This window comes from Dermacentor andersoni, chromosome 7, assembly GCF_023375885.2.
Source record: "Dermacentor andersoni chromosome 7, qqDerAnde1_hic_scaffold, whole genome shotgun sequence".
Classification (NCBI taxonomy): Eukaryota; Metazoa; Arthropoda; class Arachnida; order Ixodida; family Ixodidae; genus Dermacentor; species Dermacentor andersoni.
Genome location: NC_092820.1, coordinates 81407136 through 81426955, shown reverse-complemented (window position 1 = coordinate 81426955; position 19820 = coordinate 81407136). Strand labels below are relative to the sequence as shown.

Sequence of the window (19820 nt, the reverse complement as noted above, 5' to 3'; positions counted from 1 at the left end):
TTTCTTCATTTGTCAAAGCGCATACAGGCCTACCAAGTTGATTTGCCATGGCTGCACTGGCCAGAAAAAGTGACGGCAACTAAGCATAAGAAGCCAACAAACAAAGACACCAAGGACAACATAGGGGAAATTACTTGTACTCACTAACTTAATTAAAGAAATAATAAAGTAATGGCAATGAAAGTGGATGAAAGAACAACTTGCCGCAGGTGGGGAACGATCCCACGACTTTGCATTGCGTGTGCGCACGTGTAATGCAACTCGAAATATTGCGTAAATTTGTGACTTGCATACATGAAAGATTAGGCACACCGCCATCAACAGTAGATATCCCTGGGTGGCTGTGATTGCACGTGATTACAAGTTCACGCCTGCCCTATCGGGTCTGAAGAAATGGAAACTACACAAATTGGCTCTGTAAGTGCCAGCTTGTATCGACGTCTTGTGCCACAACGATTTGTGTCAAGTGGTCATATCAGAATTGCTCGCAAAAATGCCTCACTCGGAAGAAGCCCAGGCTGATTCTGCGGAGCACGAACGTAAGCTTGCCGAAGCCGCAAGAACAACAATGTGCTTCTTGGGCCACTCGTGCCCTGCCAGCTCGGGGCAAGTCGGCGTATCATGCTGCGATGATTACGAAGTGCTTCACATTACGTAGGTGTCAACTAGATTCAGCTATGCTAAATTTTGTTGCGACTTTGGATCGTACGTTTTCCTGGTTAGTACAGTCGAACCCGACTATATCGAACCCGTTTACATCTAATTATTCTATATATAGAGCAATTTCTGGTAACGGTATAGTTACAGTGAGTATATATAGCTAAAATTACACTTACATCGAACAAAAATAGCAGCGACTCCCAATATGTCGAACGTCAAGTGGTGGAAAAGTGCCCCCAGAAGTTGGCTTTCCCTTGTGGTAGCGGGGAAACCCGGCGGTGCTGCTCCATCCAACCGCTCTCCCTACCGCGACCGCGCTGCCTTGGACTGCTCGGGCGAGCTGCCGACACCCGCCTGCAAAAAATGATCTTGGCCTGCCCGCAGCGCTTGCTCAGACACCCAATCAGAGGCTCTTGTGCTCTCGTCATGCAAGATTGCGAAAGTGCGAGTTTTGTTGCTGCTTTTCTGGTTCATTGTGTGTGTGCTTTGTGGGCCTTCTCCCGCAGTGTTGCCAGGATGAAGCGGCTGAATTCGCCTTTCGTCGTGAAGCTCGAAATCGTAACTCGGGCCGAATGCGATAAGTCGCATGTCCCTGCAGCGTGTAAAATTCCGAGGAGCACTGTCTGCACAATTAGGGCTAAAGCGGCCAAACTTGCGACCCGGTGCCCGTGGCACTCGATGCGTGCGCACGGTCGTGTACCAGTAGTTCTGCATACGTGCCGGTTTACGTGTGCTCGGTGATGACTGTAAATTCTAATGTATGCAACGAAGCCGTTGCCAGTGTTGTCAAAGTTTGGTGCGAGCTGTCAGAATTTCCGGAAGCTGTTGACGAATCAATGGTGGACGAGTTTGTGAGTGCAGATGATGGTGTCGCGACTGTGGGAGAGCCCGAAAACGAAGACTACAGCGCCGACATCGTCCCGAGCACAAATGAAGTGGGCACAATGAGGAAAGCAACGGCGGTCCTTTGCCCGCATCCTTCGAAGTGATTGGTGCACTCGCACTAGTCCGGTGCTTCTGTGCGAATGCAGAAGGTTGCGGCCTCAGCTGCTCAGACTCCTTTTGACAATGTGGGGAGGTGTGTGTGTCGCAGGCAGCGAAATTGCACAAGCAGAAGAAAATGCAGGACTAAGTTATGCGAAACTAAGCTAGTTTCATCAATAAAGTGATTTTATAAATGGTATGTGCTTTTATGACATCCAATTATTTAGCAGGCTTATAGCAAATTGTGCTCTATATTGAACTGATAGGCTTTTTTTGCAAGTTCGATATAACCGGGTTCAACTGTATGTGTTTTCCTGCATTTTTTTTAAATGCGTGAACTAGGTTTTACTGTACTCTAGAATTGCAGGGAGTGTGTGGAGGTAAGTCTCCTAAGTTACCTTGGAAGTGACATTGTAAGGGTTAAGAAGCACCTCTTTGACCTGTCTCTTTGTTTGCTGAAGGGAACAAAATTGATTTCTACTGGTGGGAACGAAAGTTATTGTTTTCTTTCTTGCTCTCGTGCAGCTAACCCCAAGCACGACCCAAACACACATCACTGTCTCTGTGGAGCAGATGGTAAGTTGCAGCTGTGAATAAATTATATTGGACTTGATTGATTGGATTTGCATCTTCTGGAAATGGCTACTATGGAAGACCTGTTGATCCACTAGCACAAATTTGCTCAGGCTCATTGAAGCATTCTAGAAATATAGTCCCCCAGCAGCTATGTGTACCCCAGAACCCAAACACTTCTGTATGCCTTTTACATTCTTTTGTAGTCTTTCTGCATTATTCTGTTTGCCTGACCAGTGGCATCCCCTAACTTAGGGTCCCCTATTTCTAAAGCTCCTTATTATTAGATTTGTTTCTGCAGCAACAGATCAGTGCATATATGTACAACAGCTGTACCGGATGCTTTAGGGAAGATTAAGCAATTGTTAATCACAGCACTTCAGTGGTAAACGAATTCCATTTTTTTTTTTCAGCACTTTATTCATTCACACTCCGAGACATGAAGATTTATGTGGTTATCAGTAATGGATGTATTAACGAAAATTTACTTATTTACTCTTTAATTAAAACCAGCACCACTTTCTTAAGATTGTATTGGTGTTATGGTTATTATCATGCTGAACTGCTTGAGGAAGGCTTTTGGTAAACTGTTAACTGGACTGCCGGTGTTTTTCATAGCGCATTTTAAGGATGACGAGCTGGAAGATACGGCTAGTCGTGGGACGTATGCTCGGCAGATGCGACTTGACCACTGCTTGGCTTCAGTCTCAAAATTTTGCCATAGGTCTATGTAAAGCAAATGATTGAAAGGCCGAGTTTCGTCAGTTGGCTACCTGGACATCGTGATTTCCCATGCAACTAATGCGACATCTAATGCAGACCGAGAGGTGTTTACGAATGATGCTTACTGTGTAGACTTTTGTAATGGCTGCACTTTTTTTTCACTGTCTTGACAAGGTATTAGGTTTGTGGTCGGGGTTGTAGGGAGGACCTGGCTCTTCGTCGGGACTAGGTGTACAGGGTTTAACTACAATATTTAAATTATAACAGGAGATACATTTCAACAGCCTAGCATGACTGCAAAAAGGAGCACGAAGCGCACAGCACACGAGCCCAAAGCTCTAAACACCCCAGCAGCCGACAAACGGCTGCTTAAAAAGCCTGTGTCCTTCCTAGATCGCTAGGGGAGAGAAAACTGCTGTCCAACCTTCGTCCAATCGGACCGTCCACAGCCGTTGGGGCGTAGTCGACCCGCCTTTGAGGGGGAGGGCTCATACACTCACATACGCACTTTGGATTCCCAGAACCCTCCGAGTTAAGCAGGTCCTCGTAGCCAGGTTGTCACGGTTGACCCCAGCCGGCGCCTCTTAATTCCAGAGCTGACTTCTCTGGTAGCCGTCACGAGCGTCAGCAGACCGTGATGAATCCTAGGGTCCGAGGAAACGCACCGCAAAACACCCTTTTCATCGAAGCTCTCTTGCTGCAAATAGACCATGAAGGCGGCGGCGAATCAACCAACAATACTCGGTCCGCCGAACGGCTAGCCTGGCCGACGCCGCTGGGCTGTACGAGGAGGCGCATGGTTAATTAACTTTGCCGTGGTCTCCAGTTCTCCGAAGGAAGTGCACGGTTGGTTAGCGTTGCCGGCTCTCTGAAGGACGCCACTCGCGCGAGTCGATCCAAACAACTGCAGCGGGCTGAGATAGGTTTGCAGAGCAGTACCCTTGCAGGCCGATCGTAACAGAGGTGTGGTGCTTACATGGAGGTGGAGCACTTCAGTCCAGTTTTTTCAACTGTGCGCAATCCCCGTGATGCCTTTGTACAAAAGGAGTGAATGCTACTGTTTCTATAAAGTATTTGCTTTACGCCGGCACACCGTGCTCCTGGCGCCCATCTAATCTGCACCATTGTTATTGCAATAATTGTACCTATATCTCGGGCTTAGTTCAGCAGCGAATACAGTTGTCCTCCTTGCCAGCGGTGGCATTAGGTAAACCCGTGACTTCAAAGCTTTTCACGACAATGCCCAAACACTGCGCGCTACGGGCAATGCCTTCAGGCATTGTTGTCCTTTTTTTTTTCTCCTTCCCATAATGTTTTTGCTCTTAAATTGGAGGGGCTGCTCTTACATAGATGCGGCCTTTACTCGAGCATACACGGTATGTTCTAGTGGCCAGTGTGAGAGTTTCGAGACCCTTGTTTGAAAATAGCGAACAGTTCTTTCTGGTCTGGCAGTTCTCTCTCGTGTAGGTTTTTATATAACCTTTTTCTCAGTTTGTCAGGATGGCTATACACCGCATCTGGGTTTTCTTTTTTTTTCTTCCAGCTGACCTCATTATGTTGGGACTAGCCACCCACGAACCGAACTTCACCATCATCCGTGAAGAGTTCAAACCCAATCAGCCCAGACCTTGTGATCTCTGTGGACAGCTCGGTAAGTTTAGCTGAACATCTCTCACTCAAAGCTATCGGCGTAAGTGTCCCGTTTTCGTATGCAGTGACTATATTGGTGCCCGGCATCATTCCTCTTAGGACACGAGATGAAGGACTGCCAAGGCCTGGCCAAGGAAAAGACAGGAGAGGTGACCACTTTGTGTTGGCTGAAGTTGGCGCTTATTTGTTCCATATTTGAGTCGCTTATTCATTCCGTATTTGAGTCACTCATTCATTCTGTATTTCATTGGTCTGATGTGATGACTGTATTTTAAACCTTTCTTTCGTTTTTCTTTTTTTTTTAGTTTGATGAGCTTGAAAAGCCCATGGGTGCGGAGACGGAGTTCATCTTTCTTCGTCTGAACATCTTGCACGAGTACCTTGAGCGCGAGCTCCGAATGGACAATCTCCCATTTGAGTTTGACATTGAGGTAACATAACATTTCTCATGGTTCTTTTTTCTATTTTTTCATTCAAGGCTATCAGCAGCATAAATTCAGATGCTAGCAGTTCCCAAGCAACTGCAATGGATTGTTCTGTTTCCAGGTTCACATGCATTTGTAACAGTGGCTAATTCAGAGACGGGACCATTGCTTACGCACTTAGAAACCACCTACTAAGTGATTAGACACGTCAAACTTCTATGTAGTAGGCCTAGCAGGCATTCTGATTAGCTATTTGTAGTTTGTGTTTCAGTTTATACTGGTGGGACATGTTAGTGCACACAGTCTGTCTGGCATATGCAATGTAAAACAGCTGAACAATCGTCTGTATTTATCATATTTGTATGGACAGCAATCTTGCCTTTGGTTTGATAAGTCTCGCATTCAGGTGCACATTTAGGCTAGAAACATCTTTAAAAATAGCCTTTGTCTGAGGAAATGTGGTGCCTTGTGTGTTGTTAGAAGTTGCGGGAGGGGTGAAATGGGAGTTATTGATGTACACATGGGCACAACTCCAGTCACTTAGATTATATTCTTTGGGAATTAAACACATAGGATTTATTCATGTGTTGAAACGCCTATTTCACTTTCACTCGTAGAGCCAGCTCAGTTATGCAATTGTTGCAGATTATCTTTGTGACTCAGATTAAAGTGTTCGTATCATCAGTCTGCCATTTTAATGGAAGTCAGCTGAATAAAATATCATTAGTCCTACATATTCTTGTATAAGGCCTGCACCTTGTGTCTTATGTCCATTGTGACTGTGATGAAACTTGTTGCAGTTTTGTGTCACTTTTGTGTATGATGCTGGCCACTCGATTATGGGAAGTCTTCGAAAACTATTTGAAAAAGGTTGTCTGAATTTGCAAATATCAGCTATTTGATTTGAGATGTGGATCGAGGAAAACAGTAGTGAACTTGTTATCTACATGCACACGCACAATATATTTAAATATACACACAGGACAAAGTTATATTTTTGAAAGAGATGGATGTAGCCAATTAAAAATTATTTCTAAAGGTATGATGTGGGGTTCTCCTCCCGTACTCTTGGGACAAAAGAACGACAATACAGTAGTGCAAACAATCACAAGGGCATTTATTGCACCTTTCATAGATCAATGCCTGCTAGCCGAGTTGCTATCCACAAGACATGCCGATGGGCGCGCAACAAATCTAGAAGTCCGACTCACCGCGACCGGATAGCGAGTGAATATGTTCGCCCCATGCTGGATCCCAACGCCTGGTCGTTCGCGTGTACGGTCATGCGAATGGTGGCGCGTTCGAAGGCAGCCACGCGAGACGGTCTTGCAGAAGCATGGATCGGCGCACGCGCGGCACGGCACGTCCGCACTGCTTGCTGTCCCGCCGCCAAAGAGGAAGTGCCTTGTCTTTCGGCGCCCAAGTAACACCGCCTGTCGGCGGCGTTAGCAGCGCAACACTTGCGCCATCTCTTATACTGCGCCTCAACCACTCCGACCGCCGCGGGCGCCAGGCCACGCGAGCCGTGCGGGAAAACAACATATCAGGTGACGCGTGAGAGTCACGCATCCCCACAATGGATAGCCTATGCCTAGAGAATGAATATTGTGGTATAAAGTTTGTAAACAGGGCTGAAGTGCCTCAGACAGGCTGGCCAACGTTTCGATAGGAGGACCTATCTTCGTCAAAGGCGGCCTCGTCATCCTCGGCGTGTTAGTTTTAAAGGGTTAGTGCAGTGACGTCACGTGCGGGTGTTGTCGCTGGCGGCTGGTTTTAAAGAGAGAGATTACAAGAGGAAACAAGCGCTGTCGTCCGCCGTCTGTGAGCTTCATTCTCAAGACGAGGAGACAAGAGCGTGAGAGTGGGCACGCGGGAGAAAAGAAAAGAAATAGAAGCAGAAAAAAAGGAAAAAAAAGGAAAAAATAAAAAAGGGGGGTGGGGAAAACCAGGGCGGCACCAAGACAGACAAAAAAGGGGGAGTGAAAGAAAGAGAAGAGGGAAATCTTTAAGAAATACGGGGGCTTGGGAGCGTGTTGGGGATGCGAAAGGTTAGGAGGTATTCAGGGGGAGTCGTTGGCGGCATGTTTTTGAGGCATTAACACGGCCGGTCAAGCGGTGCGCGCGCGAGTAACACAAAAGACAAAAAAAAAAAAAAAAAAAAAAAAAAAAAACCGGAGAAAGGAGAAAACCCAGACAAAAAAAAAAGAAAAAAAATATGAGTTGAAAGTGACTTGAGTAGCATAGTAATAATACGTCGAGTAATTTTGAAATAGTTAAGGTGGCGACGAGGAGTCTGCGGTGCAATGTATGGGGTGACTGAAAGGCAGCGGCATGGTCCTTCAAGGGGCACTGCCCCACGCGCTTAACGTAGGTGTCGTTACGGCGGCATCCAGAGATGCCGATACTCTGGGTTGAGGCGCCGAAACAGCCATATTGACTTCGGAATGTGTTGTCGAGGGGATCTCAAGAGAAAAAAAAAAAAGGATAAAAAAAAAAAAAGAGGGGGGGAGGGGAGGGGAGGGAAGGGAGAGGGGGAGGGGGGTCGAAACCGGTATAACAAGCAGGAGGGTGACGCGCGCAGAAGGGGGCAAGTGTACATGGAAGAAGGGGATCGTACAGTTGGTATAGACGTAAAAACCTGAAAAAGTACAATAAAATAAGTAGTAGGCAGGAAAATATTTTTTTTTTTTTTTTCCCACTTTTCCCCTTCCCCCTCCCTTTCTCCGAAATGGAAGAGTACGTGAGGTTAAGAATTAAAGTTGGCTGGTGGCCTAATGTGTTTTGTGTATTGGTTGATGATATGAGAGTTTCAGATTTAAGTTACAGCTTTTAAAGATTCTAAGTTGCCGCGTGCCAAATTAATTCCTGTCGGGTGTAGGCAATTAAACTTGTGTATGAGGTATGATTCCGTATACTTCCTTTCGCGAGGGGAATGGAAATTTGTTTGTAGTATATAGAGCCTTGCTTTGTCAAACATATGTCCATGTTCATTAAAGTGGCTGGCTACTGCTTTGGGTAAATTGTGTTTTGTGTCCGCGCGGTGACCATTGAGTCTTGTATTAATTTGTTGTCCAGTCTCACCTATGTATTGTTTGCTACAAGCGGCGCATTCTAGACAGTAGACTACGTTGCTTGATGTGCAGGTGAAAGCCGAAGTTACCTTGTGTGTGTAATTCGACGCTGTACTTTTTACTGTAGTAGTAGATTGAATGTGTTTGCATGTAGAGCACCTGGGGCGGCCACAGGGATTGGTTCCCAACTTCTTCTTTTTCTGTAGTTTGGCGTGCACAAGAACATCTTTAAAATTAGTGTTGCGTCTGTAGGCCACTCTGGGAGGGTCGGGAAAAATCTTCTTAAGTTTCTGGTTGCTGGTGAGAATCGGGTAGTATTTACTTAGGATGTTATTCACGTTTGGGAGTGCGTTTGAGAATTTAGTAGTAAGAAGAGGCGTTGTTGTTCTTGTGATCCTCGGGCGGGGCTTGAGGACCTCGGCTCGATCAAGTTTGGTTGCAGCGATGTAAGCTGTTTGAAGGTCACTGTTTGGGTGGTTCCTGTTTGATAGCGTTTCTTTAAGGTGATCGAGTCTATCTATGTAGTCTTGGTTTTCAACGCAAATGCGACGTAGTCGTGTGGCTTGGCCTTTAAAGATGCCTTGTTTGCAATGTCTGGGATGGTGGCTGGTATATTCTAAGTACTGTTGTTTGTCGAAAGGTTTCCTATACAGCGTTGTCTTTAGTTCACCATTGTCAATGTATATTGTTGTGTCCAGAAAGTTTATGCGCTCAGTTGAGGATTCTGATGTGAATTTTATTGTTGGGTGAACAGAATTTAGAAAGGCTACATATTTTTCTAGACTGTCTTGACCATGTCCCCAGATTATGAGTATGTCGTCTATGTACCGTAGGTATGTGTGGGGCTTGGTAGTACAGCGCGATAGGAAATCTGTTTCTAGAATCCCCATAAATATGTTCGCGTAGGTTGGTGCAAAAGGCGTACCCATGCTTGTACCATGTATCTGTAGGTAGTAACTCTCTTCAAATTCGAAGTAGTTATGTGTGAGAACTAATTCAAGGAGAGACAGGTAGACTTCAGTAGAGTGTTGTGCACTGTGTTTAGACAGCGTTTGTTTTATCGAAGCTAAACCATCAGGGATTGGAATGTTGGTGTACAGCGCCGTGACGTCTAGTGTTGCGAGAATTGTGTTGTGGGGTAGTGTGCCTTTAGTATTAATGTCTTCTATAATTCTCAGCAGGTGGGGCGTATCTTGTACAAATGACGGAAGTGCTTTTGGCAAGTCACCAAGGTGGTGGTTAAGGATACTGCACTAACTGCACTAACCCTTTAAAACTAACACGCCGAGGATGACGAGGCCGCCTTTGACGAAGATAGGTCCTCCTATCGAAACGTTGGCCAGCCTGTCTGAGGCACTTCAGCCCTGTTTACAAACTTTATACCACAGTGTGCTCTTCCATCTGTCAGCCCCTTTCTTGTTTTTAGAGAATGAATATGTTACTGTATGTTCACCATGCTTCAAATTGCCTTGCGTGCTTTTTTTGACCATGAAAAAAAAACCGAAGACTTCAGTGACCCCTTCAGCAGTCTTTTATCAGTGCAAAAAAGAGGGGAGGCGTGCAGACAGGACACAAGAGTAGAGAAGTGGACAACACGAACGCCGACTATCAACTGAAGGGAGCACTGAGGCAAAAAAAGAAAGAAGACACAAAACTCATCTGCGCAAGCTCAGGAATGAGCTTCCATTCTGAGCTTGCGCAGATCAGTTTACTTCACTCAAGTTTTCTTCGCTCAAGTCTTCTTTGAGGTCACAAAGTTTTTTCAAGTGCAAGAAATGTATATATGGGGTTTAGGAAGCTGGTCCCCCCCCCCCCCCCCCCTTATTAGAAAAAAAAATGAAAACTCTCCGCCTATGACACGCCGCCACGAACAGGCGCCCTCGCACGCAGACCCGCTGGCAGCTGTAGCCACCACCGAGACAACACCAGGCGGAAGGCTTTGACGTTCGCTGTTAAGCTTCTTGCCATTCGGTGCCGTGTTTTTCATTGAAAGAATTCGCCGCTGTCAGTAATGGCGCCGACTCCACCTTTGTAATCCTCGCGATTGACTTCAAAGCTCAGAAAGCTCGGTGCATGCGTAATGCCGGTTCCCGAAGGTCAGCTTCGCCTCAATACAGCACTGTTGCGCCGTGAAGCATACGTGACTTATTGCGGTGATGCTTAAGCGTGGGAAGGGGCAATTGTCACGGGGCACAGTATGTATTCCTTAATTACTCACACATGCACCTGCCATCTCCTGTCACAGTATGCGCACCGATATGCCTAATAAGTGTACTGGCAAGCCTTCGGAGCTTTTTTGGTGTGCCTGTGGCGATTTCAGCTCTTAAAGGCAGTAAAAAACATCCATTCATTTTTTCGGACTGCTCAATCTTTCGGACGTCCTTGCAGCCAGTAGGGAGTCCGAAAAATCCGACGTTGACTGTACAAGTGACCAAGAGGATGCTTCAAATGGTCTGCGGTGTGAACGCGCAGCGGAAGGAGGACGAGAACAGAAAGGACCAACTCATTGAGGAATGAACAAGAAGTGTCCCGCTGCTTCTTTGAAGGAGCTCGAGCTCAAAAAACAAAGTGTTGGCTGACGCCGAGAAGCAGGTGTGCCTCGTCTAAGCCGATATAAACTCTAAAGCAGTGAAACGCAACACTGAGGCGTTGCGCACGGGCTGAGAGTATGTCGGGACAGTTGACATTCACTGTGCAGCTGCTGAGAGGGAATCTCCCTCATGACAAAGTTTGGGCCTCATATCAATGAGCTTGCTATCAGTTGATAGAAGTAGCTCATATTCGAAAATATTTTCTTGTGTATGCGTCTCTTTTTATTCATATTTGAAAATATTTGACTCGATTTTCAATGGGCTTTACCATTTTTTTTTAAAGATATCTTATTCACTGTGCATTTTACTAACGCCTCCCTTCTGTTTCCCTGTTGAATAACATAAACACTACCCCTCACTGTTCAAACTGGATCAAGTCGTTCATTTTTTAACATGCCTACTAGAGAGTGACAGCATCCAGCGACATGGTGTGAGTCCATCTTGACATAAAACAGAATTCTATGTCACTCAGGGAATTTTGCAAAGGCACTCGGGGAAAACCTGGAAAACTTGGGGAATTCGGAAATGTCAGCTTGTTAGACACCCTGCTCTGGTGCGGCACTGAAATGATGTTGATGTGGTCTCACCTTTCCAAGTGCCCTCTGTATTTGCACTTGGAGGCTGTTCTGACCTCTGAGGCTCATTGTTCTGCCAGGATGACCTACCGCCGTGATTGCAATCACGACGTGCCACCGTAATTGCGCAACAAGAAGTGGAAACAGTTTGTGTTAATCGAAATGTACGCTATAAGCTGATACAGTTTATGTGTATAAAAACACATTACGTTCAATTGCAGCTTAGTTGGGGATTTGACTTTACTACTTTTAAAACGAAGCTACTGTTTAAGCAGGTACAGTTTAAGGAGGTTTGCTGCACTCGCCCTTCAAAACATGCAAGAATTAACGACACTGTAAATGGCGTTGGCAGCTACAATTCCAAATGCTTTGGGTTGGAGAACTTTCAGTTCCTTCATTTTTGTTCCCGGCACTTTTCCCCATCTAAATGCTGGTTTTCGTCAAAAAACATCATCTAAAGAACAAAATATGACATCACAGCCTTTTCGAAGCGGCACCCTATTGGTTCCAATTGCCTGCCATTTTACAACTACGAGAGCATTTGCCGCCATTTGTTCTTCGAGAGCTTGTGATAAATTTAAGCGGGACATGATTGGATTCTGCATACGATAGCGAAGCATTCTAGTTGGCTGGAAGTTGAAACTACTGCAGCATGCTAACATTTCGCTAGGGTCTTCCTGTTGCGACTGCAGAGAACGAAACAATCGAATTGAGCAACTCGTTTTACAGCCTCACTCACTGCTTTAATGGTGCGAATTTTAAAAAGGACTGGTGCAGGAAATAGGTAGCACTAGTCTGTGCATATTTCCACACTCGCGGACAACTTTCTGTGACAGTGAAAGGAAAACTATGGGGACGGGGCTTGACAGCGCTCTTGGTTTCTTCAGTGTAGCTTCACGTGTGACGCTTTCGCATTTCCCTAGACGCGGAAGAGAAAGGCGGAAAAATAAGTCAAATTTAACCCTCACTGGTGTGTTTTGTCTTGTTTAGCTGTTGTAAATCGGGTGCTTGTTCTCTCTTCCCAGACCGGGGGAAGATGTGGAACTTCTATTTCAGAAGCGCTATCTTTTGTTCGTACCTTGCCTACGTAACTTTCCCTTCCATTCCCTAGAATGTTGTCCAAAAGAATAGTTCATGATAATAATGACTTGGCCGCCACACGTGGAAGGACACTGCCATTGTAATAATGGCACACTGCGTGTGTCTTTTGCATGCATCAAAGTGTGATATGATCAAATTGCAGAAATTAACAAGAGCAAGACAAAAACATCTTGAAAATACTCATTGAAACATCATTTCTCTGCCTGATCCTGAGAGGCTGCACACGGGCCACTCCTGTGCAGACTTGTCATTCTTGTGTTACTGTAAGGGATGATCAGAAGAAATAGATTACTGCAATGTGCCCAATTTTAATTTTACTAAAATGTGGTCAGCTGTAACAGGTTAGCCCTAACACAAATGCCATGAAAATGCAAAAAGTTAATTTGGCTTCTACCTAGAGACATGTGTCCATTCAAGTGTTAGGCCATAATTGCTACGGTTTCCTTGTATTTGGGCTTTATAGTAGCACTTGTACTGCACCGAATGAGATTAAAATGAAAAGAACATTAGAGTGCGTGACATATCTTGGGCACCTTTTCTTAATCTCTTGTATCAAGCCATTCAATAATGCTGTGTTTTTCTCCAAATTGCTTTTTCAGAGAGCTATTGACGATTGGGTGTTCATGTGCTTCTTTGTGGGCAACGACTTTCTTCCCCACCTTCCGTCCTTAGAAATCAGGTGAACTTCTCCATTCATACTTTTTAATACCCTGTTTGTTGTTAAATGTGTTAAAGAAAAGAACCATACTATTTTTTTTAGTGCAAGAATACCTTTTTTTCAAGATCCCTGCATTTCAGCTTTATCTTCTTTGACATGCTTGGCTTGTGCTTGTAATTTGAGTCATATGTTCTACGTGCACCCTTTTCATGCCAGCTGGAGTGTTTGTAGTGTGGCTATATAAGGTTACAATCAGCAGTGCGCAAACAAGGAAAAACCAGCCTTGAGCTAATGTTTTGATGAGGGGAGTGGTCTTTGTTGGGCCAGTTAATGCTATTTTTGGCATGCCCCTATGGAGGAGATTGAAGTACAGTTGCTGACGGATTTTTTGAACACAGATGGCCCACTAAGAAGTCAAGTTATCCTTGAGTTCTGAAAAACAAATTTTGGAGTTTACAAATGTTTTTTTCTATGTTGTACCTTACCAAAGGATTTTGCTTGAAATTTTCTGATGATCGAGGCCACAGGTAAATTTTTTGTAGCCCATCACGCAGCCCATCAAGAAGTGCAGATGTTGCGTGAAACCTTGCTTACATGATATTTTGTCAGTTTAAGCTCTGTTGTGCTAATTCTGTTTGGAACTTTATGCTTTACATTAGCTTACACCATTTCATGCAGTACTTAAACACGCTTTCAAAATAGGTAGGTGTTCGTGGCAGTTGCCACCTTTTTGCTTGCAAACCCAAGTGTGTGTGCGATCCCACACCTGATCTCTAAAGTAGTCTGTGGGTACGAATAACGAGGACAAGCTTCCCGCGACATATACTTGCCAACCAACCCCACCCGCTAGACCTAAGCAACACCACTTTTGCGGTAGCTGGCAACCAGAGTTGGGGTGTGGTACAGAGCTGACAAAATGCAATGGCCATACGGCACTTTGGAGGCCGAGGAATCGCGTTGACAATGAAAGCGAATACACGGGATAGCACAGGTGATGGCATGGATGCCAGCAATTTTTTTCACATCCACCATGTACTCGATAATGCGTGGGTGAATCAGTCCAAAAAATTATGTGACATGTAGGGGTGTGTGAATATTCTGAACTTTTCAATAAGCAATTGAATAGTGTCCTCTTCGATTCGGTCTTTGAGCCAAACAGTCACCATTCATAAATGCACATCTTTTACTAATACTTTTTGAATACAGTCGCCGGCTGATTTTACAGACCTCGCGGGGACCGAAAAATAGTCTGAAAGATCAAACAGTTCGAAAAACTTGTTCACCCAAAAAATAAAATTTATTAGACTTAGAGCATCTAAAAAAAAAAAAACTAAGAATGCCTTGCCTCATGCTACGCTTGGAGGTGATCAGATTTGCTTAGATTTGGACAAAAGTGACATCTCCCTATAGAGTCGTCAAGAGTCTCACCGTGTTGGAATTAAAAGTAATTATGATGATAGTGCTGACTGAAAGAAAAAGTTCCGTCCCCTGGAACATTTTGTCAGTTTGTCAGGAAAGAACGGGCATGGCCTTTGAGACTAGATGATTGCGCGTGCTCTCTATTGATAGTGTGTGCCTCCCAATCTTGAAGGCTATTGATCGAGCCTGGCTAAGCCAGTGAGAAATCCAACAATGCGGCCTTTAATATTTGGTAGTGTGGCACGGAACAAGCAATTTATTTGAAGAAATTGAACTTTGGTGCGTAAATTCATCTGGAAAACCGACTGCGAAAACGGATTAGCTCTATGGGAACCCTGATGGTGCATTTGAAGTCTGGAATATCCATCAAGTCCGAATATTCGGAGTCCAAAAAATCGGTCGGCTAGTGTACTTCAAAATGTCAGCTGTGCCCAATTAAACACAAAATTGGAGCAAATTAAAGTACTGTGAGTTTTCACCCTCGTGGGCCTAGACATAAAATATGAGACCTTGCATAGTGAAGCAGGCTACGTTGCTTAGATAGCCATACTTCACAGGCTATACAGCGATCATTCGCGCTCTCCGAAGAGTCCGGTACATGTGAAGAAACTACTTTGCTCCTAATGCTCCATTTGTGCTTTTAATAAGCAATGCTTCATAATTTGCTATGCAATGACAGAAACGTGCTAACTTTAAGATAGGAAGTGAAGATTGTTTGATATCAATTGTGATAACGGCTGTTCAACATTCAGAACATTTGATTTGTATTCGATTCGGTCTCAAAAATCACTATTCGCATACTGCTAGTGACAAGTGGTATGATGTCCGAGCGTTTCGTTGCCATTATACATTGATTATATGGCGTAGGTGGCAGTGCCCCAAGAAAGTTCGAATTATCGAGCAGTCCGAAAAATTCTATGTCAATAAAGTCGGTCAGTGATTGTCACGTATTTACTCGATTCTAACGCGCACTTCTTTTCGTTCCATCCCGAGCCCATACCATTAACATGCACGCACATCCTACAAAAGTATCGCCTTTCACGAAGAACACTACCACCGCCTCATAATGCTCTGACGCGAGAGGAAGCTGTAACATGGTGAAAACTGCAAACACATGTCCTCACTTGAGTCTCTACCACGCCATAAACCCTGTGCTGTATTCGTATAAATGCCCACACTGTGATCAATGGGCAAGGCTTTACCACATGGTATGGGCTTGCACAAGCACACCACAGCTCACACCCATAACACACTCCATCACATGGCATTGGAAGGCAGCGCTGTCCAGCTCAGACTCGACGGACCAGCTCAACCTGGTCAGGTGAGCGAGAAGGGCAGCTTAGGGTGCTGGACTCCAGGACTGAGGGGACCACCCACTACGCTCATGTGCTCTTTTCTATAAAGTTTACTCTCTCCTTCTTGGCTCCAGCTTGACGCTACCCTTGTTTACCCACCGTTGATTACTAGAGCTCCCCATCTTGTTACTTTTGATTTCGTTGGATTACAAGGCTGTGTCAGCAGGGACTGCTTCCTTCATCATTAGATCCCTTTCATCTCATATTATCCATCTAGTCGTATCAATATTTTGTCCCAACCATCACTGTATTGCCCGTTGATGCTTTCTGTGTTCCAAACGCGCTGCTTTGCTGGATCAACAAATAAACAAAAACGAAATAAAATTGAATTCTCTTTGCAGGGAAGGTGCAATTGACAGACTGGTCAATTTGTACAAGAAAGCGGTGCACAGAACTGGGGTACGAAATTGTGTTCCTTGTTGTTGTAGGCCATTTCTTTATTCACCTGGTATGTACTTATTTTGTCAGTGCAGCAAAATTGTCTGAAAGTGGCAACTAACTACTATGGTGTAAAGTGTAAATCTCCTTTGTTTCAGCTTATGTAGGTTTTGTACATGTAAAACAATGAATTTCATTTGTAGTCACACTGTCATTATCTCAGTGCTTCACTGAGGCTACATGTTATAGATTGCTGAAATGCTTTTTTCTTTTTGCTTGTTATGTTTTGTAACCAACACTGAAAACTAAGTGCCAAGCATGTGTAAACAGTTCATGTCACTAGTAATGTTGGCCCTGGAAATTTCACATTCTGCTTTTGGGTTTTGTGTTCTTGTAGGGCTACCTAACAGAGAACGGCTATGTTGCTATGAACAGAGTGCAGCTGATTATGTCAGGTAAGCGAAAAAAAAAAAAAAAGAAAAACATACTATGTGCATGTTACCCCCCATTATTGTTGAACTGAGTGCCGCACCAAATAATCGTGGAAAGAAGAAAAAAAAGATACATGGATACACAATTGCAGTCCTAATACATTTATTATAAAAAAAACTCATCAATTATTCTTTAAAAGTAGTTTATGAGTACTTAGTAGTTTGTTATGTGGACTTGCAAACAGATGCGAAAAAAGCAAGGATAATGGCGTTGGTTGCAACTTTATTGAACGAAATTTAAAAAAAAGGTGCAAGAACCAAAGTGATGTCGATGTATATAATGCAAGTAATATAACTACACTGGCTGCTAATGCCACAGCATGCATGGGATGCCAAACAGTTTCTTGGTGCCTTTGCAGTGGCAAGAAATGCTTGTTTCTTCGGTCCCCAACAATGTGTTCGAAAGACTCTCTATGAGAGTGTGCATCATTTGGACAGTCGCAAATGGCCTATAGTTAAACCTTGATATAGTGAACTCTGTAAGATTGGCAGTTTGCATCGTTATATTGAAATCTTATTTTATTTAAATTTGACCTTTTGTGCAAATAACTGCAGTTGCCAGTTGATTTTTATTGCACGGAAGGGGCCACGAAATTTTCCTAATTATTGGGCAATGTGAAAAAGCAAATTTGAATGTCAAGGTAAATGACTTTTGTTGAATTAGAGAGTCGGTGATGGAAAGGTGCAGTTTCATTCCATGTTGACAATATCTTCACATCGGCAGTACGAAGGAAGCCAGCTATGCTTTCGCATCCATTCTTTCCCAGTAGCCGAGAGTGTTGCCTGCAGGGGGATGAAGCCGTCATGAAAAGCACTGGCAGCAGGGAGTGAATGCTTCGCCCGCTTCTCGCTTCAGCGCGTCTCCAAACCTCGAGATTACACACCCTCCAGTACTAAATGCGCGGGAGTACAGCACACATAGCACACGCACCAGATAACATCTAAATCTAAAACAGGGTATGCAAGCTACATATGTGCTCAGCCACGGCACCACTATAAAAAGAGAAGCGAACCAACCTGCTTCCCCCTTGCCCTCCTTTGCATGCACTTGGGCCAGTATAACTTAAAACTATTCCAATCTGTTTTTCCTTCCAAATCGGCCATTAGCCTTCTGTGATGGCTCAGAATGGTTCGAGTCCAGCGCATATGGGCGGCTGCCACGTCCATGCGGGCAGAGCGCGAGACATTTTGACCTATTGCGGAGGGCTAATGGCTGATTTGGAATAAAAACGTATTGGAATGGTTTTATGTCATACCGGCCTTTATCACGTTGTCGCGAGCTCGCCCCCTTGCCTCTTTCCTCTTGCTTGCGTGGGAAGATGGCGCTCATCACGCCACCATCTTTCTCAGCTAACCCTTGCACACTTTCACTTGCACCCAAAGCATACAGGGTGAGCAGGGTGCGATAGGATCCTTTCACACTTGGGACTTTATACAGAACCTGATGCTGCTTCGCTTTGGCAGATGCTCGTAGTTGGGCAGCGGGCAATTTGAGAGGGGTGTTTGCAAGCCGCCACTCTTAATTCAACTATTTGAGCATCCACGTCCACGGAAGTTTCCATTTATTGTCTTGATATTTGCAGTGGTAGTGAAATTTTGTTGCATTGGGGGGAATTGTATAGAAGAACATGTCATTACATCGAGGTTGTAAATACATGGTGTTCTATGGACAAAATGTTATCAAAAGTTAAATACTTTGCAACATCAAGAATTGTGTTACATTGCGGCGTAACTGCATTTGCTATTCTTTCTTTGATATTCGAACACACACACATTTTCTTCTTAAAGGAGCCTGGAAACATGAAGTAAAAGTATGTTATCTCGCGAATTTCGTGCCTCAAAAATTTTTTTCGTATACTTCAGCTGTGTCACGCGTACGTTAACGCCTGGTACGCTTGCTTCAGCGGGCGGAAGGAACACACGAACGCAAGATGCAGCACACACGTAACATTCATTCAATAGGCTATTTTTGTAACAGGCACACACGGTAAGATTCAACACTTATTACGCATGGAATGCGTCCTCCCTTCCTCAGCTTTCCGCTCACACTACCGCGTTTACAAACGTCTGTGCGGCGATCGTCTATTCGCTGTAGTAGTGGCGCTTACAGTACCGGTTTTGTTCGACGCGGGTATCGGCGTCCCCCGGTCTGTGGTCAGTCGTTGCTAGTGTCCGGCGTCACCGATGCCCCGGTCGACGTGACGAAGGCACGGTCGCTGAGGGGCTGTCGCGCTCCCGGTGCGCGCCGGCCCAGCGTAGTTCTCCGGACGGGACGGTGACTGGCTGTAGCCAGCCTCCGCGCGTCTACGTTCAGCGGCACAAACGCTGACGTGTCCTGGCAGGTAGGTCCGGGCCATAGTTCCGGGGACGTCGGACATCTGCTCGCCGAGCCTGGTACTCGGGCAGGACGTCGATGTGTCGCCTAGGAACTGGGGCAGGACCCAGAGAGGCGATCTCCAGCCGTCTTCTCCTGGAACGCTGCGCCCGGCCACCACGTCCTTCCCTGCGCGCGCCCCTTCTCCAAGATGGCGGCTCCACGCGCTCGCTTCACTCTTTCTTCCTCGTCTTCTTTCTTTCTTTACGATTGTCACTCCTGACAAGCTGTAAGTGGAGTTATTGCACCGATACCCGGCTTTCTCTCTCTTTTCGTCTCTGCTAACGCGCTAGAAGCTACACAGTAGAGAAGCCTAGAAGGCAAAGCCCAAGCCAAAAGTTCAGTGTTGCGGGGGCGAAGGAACTCATTGCCGCACCCCGTGGCGGCCGCGGTAGACTACGCTATGCAGCACTCTGCTTCCATTTCGAAGGCCACATGCCGCAGACGCAGCAGCATGCAGTACAAAGAAGAAATGATTTTTGTCTTTTAGAATTGCAGACATATATATTGAATTTCTTTAACTAAAAATTAGCAATTGCATATTACTGAGAAGGCCCTCTAGATTTCGAAGTCAGTCAATAGCATTGGTAGGCTAGCTGCTTTCGATGATGCTGGAGGAAAGCATTGTGGAAGTGAGAGCAACCAATCTTCTGCTGTTTTTGACATGAGATTGTAAAATTCCTTCTGTATGCACTGCAGTAATATTTGGCTCTCTTGTTCGTAGCAGCCTCTATGACAGGTCAGCTATGTTTTCTTAATATGTTAAAAAAGTGTTTCAGGGCCCCTTTAAAC

The 19820-nt window shown here is 45.0% G+C and overlaps 1 protein-coding gene across 1 annotated transcript in view; it reads left to right on the top strand.

Moving 5' to 3' along the window:
* Window positions 1-19820, top strand: part of Rat1 (5'-3' exoribonuclease 2 Rat1) — a 120542-nt gene that overhangs the window by 23673 nt on the left and 77049 nt on the right. Inside the window, exons 7-13 of the mRNA XM_055072755.1 lie at window positions 2170-2220; window positions 4484-4591; window positions 4690-4739; window positions 4896-5021; window positions 12953-13032; window positions 16127-16184; window positions 16561-16618. Coding sequence (XP_054928730.1) covers window positions 2170-2220; window positions 4484-4591; window positions 4690-4739; window positions 4896-5021; window positions 12953-13032; window positions 16127-16184; window positions 16561-16618 — 531 coding nt within the window. The remainder of the gene's footprint in view (window positions 1-2169; window positions 2221-4483; window positions 4592-4689; window positions 4740-4895; window positions 5022-12952; window positions 13033-16126; window positions 16185-16560; window positions 16619-19820) is intronic.